The sequence below is a fragment of the Triticum aestivum genome, chromosome 6A (genome assembly GCF_018294505.1).
Source record: "Triticum aestivum cultivar Chinese Spring chromosome 6A, IWGSC CS RefSeq v2.1, whole genome shotgun sequence".
Taxonomy (NCBI): domain Eukaryota; kingdom Viridiplantae; phylum Streptophyta; class Magnoliopsida; order Poales; family Poaceae; genus Triticum; species Triticum aestivum.
Genome location: NC_057809.1, coordinates 223,080,810 through 223,096,009, shown reverse-complemented (window position 1 = coordinate 223,096,009; position 15,200 = coordinate 223,080,810). Strand labels below are relative to the sequence as shown.

Below are 15,200 nucleotides of genomic sequence, written 5' to 3'. Positions count from 1 at the left end.
TTCAGTTTATTTGCATGACACAATCTACATGGTTCATACTGTCAGCATATACTGCTTGTGTACAGTATGTTTACTCCATGTTCAGATTAAAATGTGTCTCCATATCTTTTTTAGCCACAAGCAGATCTTAGATGTAAGGTTAGCATTAGCTGGCCCTTATTCTTTTTTAGCCATTCATCTTTGTATATGCTCTGCTTGTCTAGAGGGATTTGAATGCTTTGCTTGTCTGTCAGCATATTTGGAATACAGAGATGATTGTGGCTGTACTCCATATATGTAGCCCTTATTTAAAGCAGGAGTATGTATGTAGCCACAATATATATGTAGCCCTTATTTAATGGCTTGTTCACTGGTTTAAAAATTCATCTAAATTGAGCACTCCATGTGCAGATGTTCGAGTACATTTTTCAACTGAAAGTTTACAACTCGGAGTAAATTGAGTACAAATTCCAGTTGCTTCTATCAATGTTTACAGTTGAATAAATTGAGTAGATGATGGTTTTACAGTAAATTATTGTATATTTGAGAAAGTGTACAAAGTCCAACTGCCTTTGGCAATGTTTCCAGTTGCTTCTTTGAGTAGTAACTGAAGTGTTTGTGTGCTTGTAGACCACTGCTTGAATTTTTGCAGTACTCCATGGTTTTTGAATTTGCACTAGTTGGAGTATGAGTATGAGTATGAATTTCTACTGCTTGGAGTAGTTCCTGAATAAACTGGAGTATGAATTAATTCAGAAACTTCAAACAACACCCAGAAACTTACATATAAAATTCAGAAACTTCCATAAGGTTCACAAACATTCCATGAAGTTCAGAAGCTTGCATATAATTTTAGAAACTTGCACCCCCATTTCAAACAACACATATGGAGTACTCCATTTCAAACAACACAATATAATCCATTTCATACTTACAAATAATCCATATCCACAAACAATATAAGTCTCGAGAATGCATTTCCACAAACAAGTTTCATCATAGCACTACAAGTCTCGACATACTCCACAACAAGGGTTGCAAGCATTGCAAGTCTCAACATACTCCACTACTCCATGATATCTTGCTCTAGAATCTCCATGGCATTTTCATAAACTTCCCGGGGAAAGTGAATCCTAGGTGGTAGGATTCCTTGCCTTTCCAATCTATCCTTGCGCAAATGTGGAATTTTGTATGAATTTTCCCCTCCATGGTTCATCACTTCAACCATGACGGTCTGAAGTGTTAGAAATATTCTGTTGAGTTTCCCGGCATCATACTCATCAAACTCTTCCTGCACACCTTGAATCAGTTCTTTGATAGTCGTGGGTGCTCTACAGTCGGTCAAAGACTCAAGGGATCTGAAATATCCAAGATCAAGTGCGTTTAGATCAGGAGAATTTGGAGGCTGGTTTATTATTTTAATGTCCAGACCAGTTGTAGCCACAACTTCTGCAAACTCTGCATCACCAGGAAGAATGTGCGTTCTTGCGTTATCTTGCTGGATCAATATTGGATTAGTATCATCTGTGGGCCAGACTTCCTTTATTCCAGGAACCACTTTTTCTATCATATACCTCCTCATTACCCGTCGGTTCACGTTGACGGACTTGATTTCAATGGTCCCTCTTGCTCTATACTCACTTCTTCTAGCAGCGGGAATCTCTTGCACAAAGGGCCAGACACCAATTTTACCTGAGAATGTCATATTGCCTTCAGTGTCATATCTGGGTCGAGCAACAGCGGTCAGAAACATCACTTTCCCAATACAGTTCTTGTTTCGAACAGTTCTGACCGGGTCATCTTCCTCGGGGAGGAGGTAGTAGCATCTGTTCATTTTTGTCATATAGAACCACTTTTCATCAATATGCACAATGTTGTGCATACTGATGAATTTAGGTCTTGGAGCTGCTAAGGTGGTCTCGTCAAGCATTGACAAACAAAACTTGATCCTTTCTCTTCTATTATTTTCTTTCAAGAATGGCTTCAAACGATTGGAGTGCCTCCTAATCTTGCGAAGCTTCAGTTTTTTGTAGAGTGTAGTATGACTGACACCCAGTTGGCGAGCAAGTGACCTGAGAGTCGACCTTCGATTCAAAGGAACTGTGGGGATTTTGGATAGAGTATCATCCTTTCCTTTTCTTCCGCATCTTCCTTTCCTTCCAGTGGACACATTCACCTCCTGACCAAGTGCTTTTTGTCGCTCTGCTATCGTCCAGATTTTTCGAATATGTTGAACACCAACTTGAAAAATTTGAGCAACATCCTTCTTGTCATTTCTTTTGAATTTGCCACCCCTAGCCAGATTGAGGGTATGTAGTGCCATGTAGGCAGCATATCTCTGCTCATCTGGCATTGACTGTCTTTGCCTACGTAACTGCTGACCACCTACAGTAGCAAAAGGAAAAAAAAGTTTAGGGAAATTGTGGTACAATAAGAAAACTATGAAAATTGGAGTATGAAGGAGTATATCAACTAGGAGTATGATCAAAACTGTACCTGTTGCTTCTTGTAGCATACTGTCATCTTCTTGGAGCATATTGTCATTATCATCAGCTTCTTCTTCGAGCATATTGTCATCATCATCTGCTTCTTCTTGGAGCATATTGTCATCATCATTTTCTTCTTGGGGCATATTCATGGAGTAATTTCTGTTGTTGTGCAAGGGGCGAGGCAAGGAGAACCTGCCTGGAGACCACGTGCTGCGTAGTGACGAGTCAGGTGGGCTGGGCACGGCGAGGACCAAGCTGAGGGGGCGGCGACCAAGCTGGGCGCGGCGGCGACCAAGCTGAGGCGGAGGCGACCAAGCTGAGGCGGAGGCGACCAAACTGGGTGCCTGGGCGCGGGGCCGAGCGCCTGGAAACAGGGCCGAGCGCCTGGATGATGGGGACGATGCGTGCTCGTGGAGGAGGGGGACGACGCAAGCTACTGGAGGAGGGGGACGGCGCAAGCTTCTGGAGGAAGACGACGACACGAGCTCCTGGAGGAAGACGACGGCACGAGCTCCTGGAGGATGGGGACGACGCGAGCTCCTGGAGGATGGGGACGACGCGAGCTCCTGAGGGATGGGGACGGCGCGAGCTCCTGGGGGAAGGGGACGGCGCGAGCTCCTGGGGGATGGGGACGGCGCGAGCTCCTGGAGGAGGAAGACGACGCGAATTCAAATCGAGGGTAAAAAGGTCTAATTCGCCATTTGTCGGCTGTGTCCTAAAATTGTAAACGCTCTTATAAAAGTTTACAGAGGGAGTATCTTTTTTTTACATGTGCAGACCAATCCTGTGACAAAAACAACTTACGGGTACGAGGAAGACATGGCTATCAAGTACACGAGAGCCGTGTACAGCGAGATGAGGAGTAGGATGAGAAAAGCCATGCTATTTCGCGCAAAGCCTATAGTTGAGCCCACTAAGTACCTTGTGTACTACTACAACAAGGCTGGCCATGATGATGAAGAAAGATTTGCCTGGTCAAAGCATGAATTCCAGGTTGTAGCTGACCCAGATAATGAAATATACGAGTGTGAATGCAAGCTTTGGACACACACAGGTGAGCGTAAAAACAAACTCATTAAATACCTAAACTAGTAGTATCATATCAAATATATGAAACCCATTGTTGGCTCACAGACTATGAATTTTGCATTCATCACAAAAATGCAGGCCTGTTCTGCCCTCACATCGTGAACATAGTGGACTACCTGAAGCCTGACAAATTTCCAGACAAGTATATCCTCAAACGGCACACAAAGACTGCAAAATCACAACCAACATTTGATACAAGGGACTACAACACAACTTCATCGGATGGCAGCTCAAGACTATCGAAGCAAGACATCTTGCTGCAGCTAAATTTGATGGTTAAGAAGAAAGCGATGAGATGTGACCAGCAATATGATAGAGCCTTGTATGTTCTCAAGAGGCTCGTGGAAGAACTTGATACAATACATTCAGCAAATCAAGCGGATGCTAGCGAAAGGATGGCTGAAGAGGATGCTAAAATTGAAGATGACATTCAGTATTATGAAGTTGAAATGCTCCAAACCGCTGCTCAAGACAACCAATGCAAGCAGGGAGTTGACCAATTAATGCAGCAACGGCTGCAAGAGACGATGAAACTGCCACTGTACTCTGAAACAAAGGGTAGGAAGAAATTTTCTGCTGCAAAGAAAAGTGACAAGAGAGCTCAAATAAAGCCACCATCTGCAAGTAGAGTCGTCGTGCTCGATGAGAACGGAGTGCCACTTGGACACATGCAATGTAGTGTGTGCAAAAAGGTTGCAAGACACAACAAACTCACTTGTCCAACACTCTTAGAAAGAAACAATGCCGAGGAGGTCAAGCAACCCAAAGTTCAAAAACAGTAGCCCAAAGTTATAGAACAAAACAAGGGACCACACCCATAGAAAGCTAGCAGCGGGCTTTGTAGCATATGCAAGGAGTACAAACCACACAATGCAAGAACATGCCCAAAGCACACGGATGCTTAAAAGACAGGCAAAAAGCTAGAGAAGAAACAAAAAGCAAAACCTAGAGCCAGCAACAATAAAGTGGTGGAAGATGAAGAGGAAGACGAAGAGGAGGAGGAAGTGGAATACCAAGAGGAAGAGGAAGAGGATGATGAATAGGAAGATGAAGAGGACGATGAAGAGGAAGAGGAAGAGGAAGATGAAGAGGAAGAGGTACATGTCAAGCAAAAAACCACTACAACCAAAGCCTAGGAGGAGCGCAAGGCTGATGAACAATTAGACTAGGTCAATTAAACAAAGCAAACTTATGTCATGTCAATGTGTAGAATGTTATTCCACTTTTGAAACAATATTTTAGGAGAAGCTTACTTGAACTTCTATTGTTGAAATTTCAAGGAAATTGTACGGTAGAAGTTCAAGTAAGCTTACTGCAGAAGTCCTGATATATTATGAGAGAAGGTGTTGGTGATGTATTGCATGAAAGAGCAAGCAGTAATAAAAATGAAAATATACATTGTGAAGTTCAAGTAATATTACTGCAGAAGTCCTGGTATATTATGAGAGGAAGTGTTGTGTTGGTGATGTAATCCATAAAAGTGCAAGCAGGAATAACATGGAAATATACACTATGAAGTTCAAGTAAGCTTACAGTAGAAGTTCTGGTATGTTATGAGAGGAGGTGCTGGTGTTGTATTCCATAAAAGAGCAAGAAGCAATAAAATGGAAAGATATATAGTCTGAAGTTCAGGTCAGCTTACAAAAGAAGTTTTGGTATATAAATCGATGTAGGAAAAAATATGCTTAAAAAATAAATATTGCCGTATGAACTAAGGTTAGTAAACCTAAGACAACACGTTCAGATATGAAGTTCTGTTTGGATACATGCAGAAGTTCGTGTAGAATGCCGACAAAAGATAAAGAAACGTAAAGGAGTGTATGAGAATATTTTTGCATGATATTATAGTTGAAAATCATTCGCAGTTGAAAAATCACAAAAAAACACATATAGATTTTGTGCAAAAGGCTACATATTGGTTGAGTTAAAAAATAACAATACATTACACAACATAGAAAATCCTCTCCATCTAAAACCAGCAACCTAGCAAGATCTCAGGCAGAAGTTCAAGTCAAAGATCATATGTTGGGGCCCAAAATTAAAGAACACAAAAAAACTAGCAGTTCAACCATAGCCCAGTGAGAAGTTCAAGTACATATGTTGAGGAAAAAACATACAACACATGGATACTGAAAACGATGCAGTACATTCACAAGCCAAATCATCCTATCACTAGATACATTTGTCCTCAATATCTTAAGTAATAGGCTGCAGCAATAGATACAAAAATTACTAAACCATTCTTACAACCAAATCTTTACGAAATCATTCCAATCATTATCAAACCTAAATCTTTACGAAATCAAATCTACACTGAAACTAATGCTTCGAATTCATAGGCTCAATGACCGGATCTCGGCAGGAAGCTCTGCACCCACAATTTCATTCTTCTCACTAAAGACTAGAGTGTTCATGAACTCGGCCTTCCAGTCATCTGCAGCAGCCTGCAAACAAGAAACAAAATTATGGTTTAGTAAAGGAAAACTAAAACCACATCAGGAGCATCTTAGCAAAAACACACAAGAAAAATGAAAGGGTGATGATACAAGAACAAGGACAAAACATACTTTCACATCACCGATATCTTCAACAAGCTCATCGCCATCATACGTAGAGCAGAACTTCACGGTGAAGAAACCACAATCATTATTCACTTGCTTTGGAACATCGATAAAAGTCGGCCTCTTTGCAATATTCACCCTGTTAGGCTGCTTGCTCGCTTTGTACGCAGCCTTGCCATACACCTCCTCGAGCAACCCAACAAATCTCTTGATCTGCCAGAAATGACAAATAAGATGAAATCAAAAACATGTTAACCAAAATAGTTAAGTTCAGTTACATAAAAGCGACACTTGCATAAGATCCAGCTAAACAATACTAGAAGTTCAACTGACAAATGATAGTCAGTTCAAGCAGTGTTACCAAAACAGAGACATAAAAAAAATTTGTCAACAGAAGGCATAATAAACTTCGTGTTAAACAAGAGAATATGAAAGGAGGTACAGGCTAAGAAACACTCACGATATTTTGGCAGTCTCCATGGAAACTTGTTCGTGACATTCCCATATTAGTGTAAGGAAGTGAATCGAGGATGTCAATGCTCCCATGATATCTATTCAGCACATGCACACTGTAGTGCGCTATTGTGTTAATTGGCTTGAATAGTATCAAAAAAACCTGCCAAGAATGAAAGAAATGGTGAACACAAACTATAAAGCATAGGTATGGAAACTACCGAGATGAACAAAAACTTCATGACAAACTCAGCAAAAGGATGAACATAAAATTAAAAAAGCAAGAGTTATGAAAACCTAACCAGCTTTGCGTTAAGAAGATCTTATTCCTTGCGAACAAACATTGGGAGGAGTTTAGTTGATTTTTTTGCATCGAATTTTGGAACTGTTGCAGTGAAAAAATCATACTCCAGGCAGTAATGCATTCACAAAAACAGAATTAAAACACCTCCCAAATGCCAGTACACCAAAACTAGAGCAAAAAAGGGAGATAGGGGTGCAAAGAACTAAAATCTGTATGAAGTAGGGACTAAGTACGTCAGCATAAGAGAGGATCTCAGAGGTCTTTGGCTTATACTTCACAAGTTTATGAGATAATCCATTACATCTCCTTCCATCTGTTGCCCTTCACCGAAAAGAGTATAAAGGACACGTCATGTGATGTCAATCACATTCCCAGGGATGGTAAACATGTAGTAGCTTGTGCTGCGGATTTAAAAGGATGGGGAAAATATGAGAAGTGCAACTCCAAGGCAAGGAGAAATGAATAGAAGTTCAGATACTATAACAACAGAAGTTCAGAACAAAGTAGCATCTCTAGTAGCAACAAAAATAAGAAGAAGAAAACTCAATCATAGTACTTCTTCAGACCATCTTCACTAAGCACATACTGTCTCAACCTCCGGGCCTCAGATAGATGAGGGTAAATGTATTTATTTAGGGGAGCAACAGCAGAACACCACTTCAAAGGCAATCTTGATGCTCTCTTTGAGGAAGTTATGTTGCCAGACTCAACTATCGGTTTCCTCCTAGTGATGATAGCATTCTTCCCACCTCTCCCAACAATAGTACCAGCAGCAGATTTACCATTCTTCGGGTAAGCATTCTTCTCAAAATCATCATCCGACGAAATCACATCTGCTTCGACTGCACCAACCTTCCTGGAGCAAGGGGTAATTGGAGCAGCACAAATACTGACAGCTTGCTTCCCCAACTTGGAAGGAATAATGGTTCAAGAGCTATCATCTTCTCTCAGAGTTGTACTCATCGATTCCTCCCTAGGCTGGTATTCCTGTGACCCGAGGAATGAGTAGTGGTAATCGGTCAAGTCCAACGGGTCCACTGTCAAATAAAAGGAAGAGAAAAAAGACCATTAAATATAATTGAAGTTTAGGTACATCACAATGTACAGTCCAACAAATATATATGACATGGTTACTACTCAAGCTGACCTAAAAAAATGTGTTGCATTTAAAAACTAAATGAAGTTCACGCACAACCCAAGGCACAGTTCAACATAAACTGATGAATTGGAAAACATTCAACTATAGCTAACAAAAGCATAAAAAGGTATCATCTTTGAAGTTCAAGTAGAAGAAATGCTCTTGTCCAAGTAAGCAATGAATGGAAAAAAAATATTGAAAAAAAATACACAAGCAAAATAAAAATGATAAAAATGAAGTTCATGTAGAATAAAAGATGCAGTACAAGTAAGCAGTCCAAGTTTCAAGGCTTACATGTATAGTAGCCAAACAGACCTTGGAAGTATGTTTCAAATAGGTTAGAAGAAGCAATTGAGTACAACCACGTCTTTCTGATATCTGCGATATTATCATGGGAATAGTTTGCAAGAACCTCTTCATGAAACGAATTAACTTTCGTAAGCATGAAGAATCCGCAGTCGATACTGCCATCAAACAAAAAGAAGAATAGTGTTAGTACAAAAAAGAAAGCCAACGAATAAAAGACGTTGCAGCTTATGTACAACTACAGTTAAAACAAAAGTGATAAAGAGAAAAGTGGAGCTCATACTTGTTGGTTTGCTGGGGGACATCAATCCAATCCAAAGGGAAATGGTCAATAGAAAGAGGACTGAAGGGTGTCTCCCTGTCGTTGTTGGCATTGTTCCAAAGCTTCTTGATGTTATCAGTCATCCGCCGAAACAGACGTACCGCACAATCATCGTTTGGTCCATAGTAGGAGTTGAGAAGCTGGAACCTTGAATTCTTCAGGTCAAGAAATATTGAAACCCAATGACCAACACCACCCAAGTGAGTAGGAATGTCAGGTGGGTCAAAAGTGGGGAAAACAACCTGAAGCAACAGAAACACACAAATCATGAAAAACTGAAAATTAATATCAAACAGTACAAAGAAAAATAAAACAATATAAACAGAGTGGATCACAGTGCAAACTAATACAGAGACAAAGAACAAGATATTGCTTACAGAATCATGTGCATCCATGCTATCTGGACTAGTCGCCAAGAAGTACTTCCTCACACGGGAATCAAATTGACCTCTGAAAATCTTGTCGTAAAATAATGCAGACAACAGCAACATATGAAAATACAAATGAGACAAACAAGTTTTAAATAAAATGGTAAGGAACAAAACAGAAAAGAAATCACTATAGGGTTGACTTACACGAACCCAATACGGCAGGATGATTTTATCCGATCCCTGGTATTTCACACATAGACAATACAGTGCAATCTCAGCTACATTAGATCGAAGCATTCTGCGAGCAGAAAAAGATAGTGCGACATCTTCAACAGTAGATTCACACTCATTGTTTTGGAACATAATCTTTGATCTAAAACAAGCAATAGAAAGTAAAAGAAGTTCAGCATCAGGAACTCAAGAAGTTCATCACACATATAAGCACAGAAGTTCAGCTAGATCACAACATGCAGTACAAAAGGCTAGATGTTCAGCACCAGAGAAGTAAAAAGTTCAGCAACATAGAGTAAAGAAGTTTAGGTATGAAACCACAGGCAGTTCACACTACAAGAGGACGGAGCTTTTGTAACACCATATTATGTTACCACAGACCCAAAATAGTGTTACTAAGTCACATAGTAACACATTTTGGAATGTGTTCCATTAGACCGTGTTACTAGGTGGTGTCCACTGTCACATATAATAGTTGTCACTATACATTAAAAATTGTGTTACTATTATGTTATAGTAACATGCATATTATGTGTTACCAAATGCATTGGTAACACATTTTTATAACTATAGTAACACTAGTAGTAACATATTTTCATATACGTAGAACATGGTGGTAACATGTTTTCATACCTAGAGTAACACAAGTTGTAACATAATATCCAATTATCATAGCACTATAATTTATATTGTCAACTATGTAGTAACATATTTTGTAACTACAGTAACAACATCAGTAACACTACTATTTTAGTATGGAAACATAATTAATGTACTTAATTTTTAATGATTAACCAAAAAATTAGGCACCCATTTTATGGAATATACATTTATTTAATAAAATTGTTGCAATTGCTCAAATAGTCAATTATTTTATTTTGATGATTGGCACCATTAAAATGATAGAGAAACTGAAGCGCGAGACATACACAAACTGAAAATATCAAGATATTTATGATGAATATACAACAGTGTTGGATACATATGCATTACAATAAACAAATACCAATATTATTGGTGCAACATATCATTCATATTAATTTGACTACAAAGAACATATCTCCAGATAATATTACAACATAGCATTTGCATCAATTCTAAAAGGGCAACCTGGTGCATGTAGCTCCCGCTTGCGCAGGGTCCAGGGAAGGGTCCGACCACTTTGGGTCTATAGTACGCAGCCTTTCCCTACATTTCTGTAAGAGGCTGACAAAGAAAAAGATCTCGTGTATGATATTACATTTTTTTTCATCTATCAACAGAAACTACGGTTATTGCAAAGTACATTTCTCTAATTTTATTTGCTTCTTGATCCAACCAAAGAATTCAGCTGCAACTCAATTATCCTTCTTTTTAATCTGCAAAAGAAAATTGGATCTTATAGTTATGTGATTAAATATACACAAATATTATTTTGAAATATGCAAAAGAAAATTGGATCTTATAGTTAGGTGAAGACTTTTGACTTACAAAAGCTCGAGGCGAGGCGATTAAGTATCCTCAAGAAAAAGCATCACCAATCAGAAACTTCAACTTTCCCAACACCTCATTATCCAGAATAGTTTCATCTATGCACACACATGCAAAGTCGGTACCTAACTCAATATCACCAGCCCTAGTTTCTGGATCAGTGCACCGAATAGTAGCATATGCAACATTCCACTTGTTTGGATATGTTGAAGTCTTTGAAACTACTTTGGAAGCAACCTATATAATGATAGTAGAATTTGCATGAAAAATAGGTCAATGGATACACATGGTCATAGTTCAGGAAGATTGTCATGACCCTTCACTTTGTTAGGGATACACATTCAAGCTACAAGCGGGACTAATAGCAGGATGCCCACATCTGCACGCATCTGTTATGTGGGTGTTCATAGGCAACCCACAATCAACATTGTTGCGTCTACTTCCCACATAATCCCATTTAATCTCACATAGTAGTAAACTGTTGCGCTATTGCATTTAGAGTTCTGACAGTCACCACGTGGCAGATGTGTGGTAAGTAAAAACCCAAAATAAGAGTTCAGACAATTCTACTTGGCTCCTGTACAAATCAAGACTAACTTGTTGTATCTGGACATTAGTTGAAGAGAGACAACTATCAATCAGGTCACTGCATGAGCAAGCACATGCAAAGTAAGTGGCCCCCATTGCAAAAATTTCAGAGTGGTAGAGCAGATCAAAGCAAAGCATCAGCATACTATTGACAAATCAGGAGCAGAGCATGTGTGTTGTGTTGTACGTGCGTGTGTGGACGCGCATGCTTGCTAGTACCTAACCAAAGTACTCGTAAGAAGATTTTAGATAGTAGGACATAAAGGGGCGCGTTGCCACGCTCGGCAATGTTTTAGAAAATAACGGCAATGTTTTTCAAGAAAATTCGGCTATTTACCACATTTAACATAATTTGAATGGTTCAAATTACAGTGCCTTGATATAGTTGGTGGATCATATTTAGTGAAAACTGATATTGCTCCACTTACATAGTTGTTTCCTGAATTATATTTCTCCATATAAGATTCATGAGAAGAGAAGATGCAAACATGCATATGACACCTTCACCTGCCTCCATAGCTTCGCAGACCCCACGAGCATCTCCATCTCTACTACTCTTTGGTGCATACGGCCCCTTCTATAAGTTGAATCAACCCTCCAAACCCAATAGCCTGGCTGCACACTGGAAAACAAAGTTACTTACCGAGAAAGAAATTCATTTCTCACCATTTTTGTAGCATACCGTCCACTATAGATTTCCAGTAGATTTATTTAACTGTTGTACGAAGATACTAGAAAGTGTAGTCAACAAAATATGATACATATAATTCAAACAAGTACATTTTCAGAAGTACATCAATATCTGTGCCGTGATGAAGCTTTTGAAACACTACCTCATGTCCTCATCTACATCCAAGCTCTACTAAAATGTTCTTGCACGTTTTTTTGACAAAGTCTGCATGTATACATCACGCTATACCTTTAGAAAAAAAGTAGGACAATAAACAACATCATAGAATTGCCAAAATACCCACAATTGATTAATACTCCCTCTGTAAACTAATATAAGAACATTTAGATCACTATTTTAGTATTCTAAACGCTCTTATATTAGTTTACGGAGGGAGTATATATTATCATTTCACAGGACAGATTAATATTTTCAGTTTTGACGGAACAAAAGTTTTATCACCAAAGCATTGCTGCTCCTATCAAACTCGCATATCAAAGCACGAAACAAAGCTTTAGTGATAATTACTAAAAGCGGTGTGTAGTGAAATTTTTGCTTGCTGGGACAACCTGCCTATGTACAACAACATCATAGAATTGCCAAAATACCCACAATTGATTAATATATATTATCATTTCACAGGACAGATTAATATTTTCAGTTTTGACGGAACAAAAGTTTTATCACCAAAGCATTGCTGCTCCTATCAAACTCGCATATCAAAGCACGAAACAAAGCTTTAGTGATAATTACTAAAAGCGGTGTGTAGTGAAATTTTTGCTTGCTGGGACAACCTGCCTATGTACATGGATGTTTTTGTGCTGTGTAAATCATCTGGACCAGGAACGAAATTGACAAACGTTAATTACCATGCTTAGGATAGTTTGACATAATATTAGACTAAGATTTTGATTCATCCCTACCATAAAAAGGATTTTGATTCATGACTGAATGCTCTAAATATTGCAGTACGCTGAGTATGTACCTCTCCTAGTGTTTCGGCAGCTTGCACAACACATGATACTGCTTTGTGAGTCGTGAGCACAGCCCAGTAAAGAACACTAAAACCTAACCTTGATCTAAAAGATATGTGGTAGGCTACACTGAATCTGTGATACTCACATTCCTAAAAGATATGTGCTAGGCTACGCTGAGTCTGTGATACTTACTTTCCTGAAATATATGTGCTAGGCTAGACCGAATCGGTCCCAGATTATTATCACTAGACGAACTAGAAAGACACATACAATAATGATTTGCACTAAATTAATTGTGTGCCCAATTAATTTAATTCTGAAATTGCTAATTGACTGGGAACAGCAGGCAGCCCAGCAGCCATCAGTCATGGGTATTGGGTAGAAAGCACCAGCAACGCAAGAATTCATGGGTATTGGGTAGAGAACTTACATCTATATGTTGCTGAGCACATAAAGCTGGTGGTTCTTGGCTTGTTTCCAACATCTGGAAGAGATGGTGAACAAGCAGAAGGTGGAACTGGAGATGGGGGGGTTTCGTTGATAGGCACTCCTTTTTTAGTTGCCAAAATCTGCAAAAGAATAGGGAAACACCAAGTGGTTAGTTCCAAAGGCTAGCAAGTACGTTCATAAGCTCAAACTACATAACATCACCTCAAGAAGCTCCTTCATGCAAGAGCCTGAATTAGATGCTATTATGCATCAACCATCAGACCTGACCACCGGTAAGAACATGTTCCTGCAGATAAAGAAGGCAACTCGATGATAAATAAAGGGTGAAAAACTAATGGTTTCCTTTGTGCAAACAAAGCAAAAACGTAATCATCATAGTATACAACTAGAGATCGAAATCACATTGACATAATAGTAGATACTAGATGGACATAGTGGTCAGTTTGCACAACATATTCTTCAGTACAAAGTTCAATTTCCTACATTTTGTTGAAATTGAGGCACTGAGCGACAATGGTGCATACTTACATGGCACTAAGATCAAAGGGGAATGCCTAGTTGGAGAGAAATTACAATTTATCAGACCTCCTGAATTCCTGATACAACAAGATCACAACTCTGCTAACTGCATTAATAAGATGCCACTATCTGTTATATAGACTCAAAGTGGTACTTTAATAACAAGAGAGGGTTAATCTACTTGCAGTGTGTCCATAGATACATTCACAATCATGTGAAATTCAACAACTCTAATTGAGTTTCTCTATTTGCTGTTCATGTCAATCTATTTCAGGACTTACTCTTTTTTACCATTTAGAAATTACTCAAATTAACACTAACTACTACTTGATGGTTCAAAAATAATTTGACATGATTATCCCCAAGTAATCTATTGATCTCCTGAATACACAGATTTATAGTGAAAGAAACATATCTCTCTACAATGAGCAAGCATTGACAATATGTAATATGAGCAATTCTTGATGGAAACACGAGCTGTGGCACAAAAGTAAAACCGTAGAGTGAGAGAGACCTGTTGGAGAGGAGGGGATACGATGTCAGGTAGATCCGGTGGTCATCCAAACTATCAGCCGGGGTAAGGTCACCATGGGTCACGCGTCGCCATCATCCTTGCTGTCATGGCCATGGTCAGCGCGGCCGTCACGACCATGCTGGGGGTATACGAGGGGAGGAAGAGGGGGCACGACAGGGCAGTGCGGCGTGGGGCGGCCGGGCGGTGGTGATGCAGGGGACACGGCGGGACGGAGGGGAGGTGGGGCGACGGGAGGTGGTGGGACACGACAGTCTGGTAGGGGACACGGCGGGGCGGCTTGGATGCGGACGGCAGTGGGAAACGGCGGGGCGGCTTGGATGCGGACGACGGTGGTGAGCGCATCTGGATCTTTGGATAGGAGATGCTTCGAGAGAGAAGGGGGATTTGGGCTTCTTGAGGCGGAGGGATTTGAGGCCTTGAGGGAGCGAAGGAGACCTAATTGACCAAAATATTGCCACGTACGCGCGCTTTCTCTCTCTTTATGTGTCTTTTTTTTCACTAGGCAGCGGGCCCAACTACACGAAAAGGAGAAAAACGAGGGCGCAAGCCATCAAAATAAGTAGTGGGAAGTCCTTCATCAACTCAAAAGAAAAAAAGTAGTGGGAAGTCCACCAAAGTTTTTTCTTTCTCGAAAATGATTCAGATCTATTCTTAAAGTTCATCGGAAGTGCAAAGCACGTCAAACATTAAAAAGATTACGTCAATATTCCGAGACCACCGAGCGACCACTACGTCGTCAACACGAGCC

General features: G+C 39.8%; 2 protein-coding genes and 1 long non-coding RNA gene across 6 annotated transcripts; all 3 read right to left on the bottom strand.

Annotated features, from left to right (window-relative positions):
* Positions 1-1,045: 1,045 nt before the first annotated feature.
* Positions 1,046-2,617, bottom strand: LOC123129578 (uncharacterized). Its single transcript, XM_044549687.1, has 2 exons — positions 2,476-2,617; positions 1,046-2,364 (listed from the first exon to the last, which is right to left on the bottom strand). The coding sequence occupies exons 1-2, from the start codon at positions 2,615-2,617 to the stop codon at positions 1,046-1,048; spliced, it is 1,461 nt and encodes a 486-aa protein (XP_044405622.1).
* Positions 2,618-7,406: 4,789 nt separating this feature from the next.
* LOC123130579 (uncharacterized) lies at positions 7,407-9,065 on the bottom strand. Its single transcript, XM_044550447.1, has 4 exons — positions 9,019-9,065; positions 8,603-8,883; positions 8,308-8,477; positions 7,407-7,912 (listed from the first exon to the last, which is right to left on the bottom strand). The coding sequence occupies exons 1-4, from the start codon at positions 9,034-9,036 to the stop codon at positions 7,803-7,805; spliced, it is 579 nt and encodes a 192-aa protein (XP_044406382.1). The 5' UTR covers positions 9,037-9,065; the 3' UTR covers positions 7,407-7,802.
* A 1,104-nt stretch (positions 9,066-10,169) lies between these two features.
* On the bottom strand, positions 10,170-14,884 carry LOC123127323 (uncharacterized). 4 transcript variants are annotated; one of them, XR_006462265.1, is made up of 5 exons: positions 14,432-14,884; positions 13,927-14,023; positions 13,600-13,684; positions 10,714-13,517; positions 10,170-10,601 (listed from the first exon to the last, which is right to left on the bottom strand). It is a non-coding gene; the product is annotated as an uncharacterized lncRNA (long non-coding RNA). The 4 variants fall into 4 exon arrangements; XR_006462264.1 differs by lacking the exon at positions 13,927-14,023 and having other exon boundaries at positions 10,714-12,540; positions 12,766-13,517; positions 14,432-14,883; XR_006462266.1 differs by lacking the exon at positions 13,927-14,023 and having other exon boundaries at positions 10,714-12,196; positions 13,379-13,517; positions 14,432-14,880.
* Between the last annotated feature and the right edge of the window lie 316 nt (positions 14,885-15,200).

Excerpts from the sequence above, each read along its gene's own strand:
- LOC123129578 (XM_044549687.1), bottom strand. The coding sequence starts at position 2,617 with ATGAATATGCCCCAAGAAGAAAATGATGATGACAATATGCTCCAAGAA. Across the intron at positions 2,365-2,475 it reads TATGCTACAAGAAGCAACAG|GTGGTCAGCAGTTACGTAGG; the intron begins GTACAGTTTTGA and ends TTGCTACTGTAG.
- LOC123130579 (XM_044550447.1), bottom strand. Across the intron at positions 8,478-8,602 it reads GTCCCCCAGCAAACCAACAA|TATCGACTGCGGATTCTTCA; the intron begins GTATGAGCTCCA and ends GTTTGATGGCAG. Across the intron at positions 7,913-8,307 it reads TCTGTTTGGCTACTATACAT|TGGACCCGTTGGACTTGACC; the intron begins GTAAGCCTTGAA and ends TTTATTTGACAG.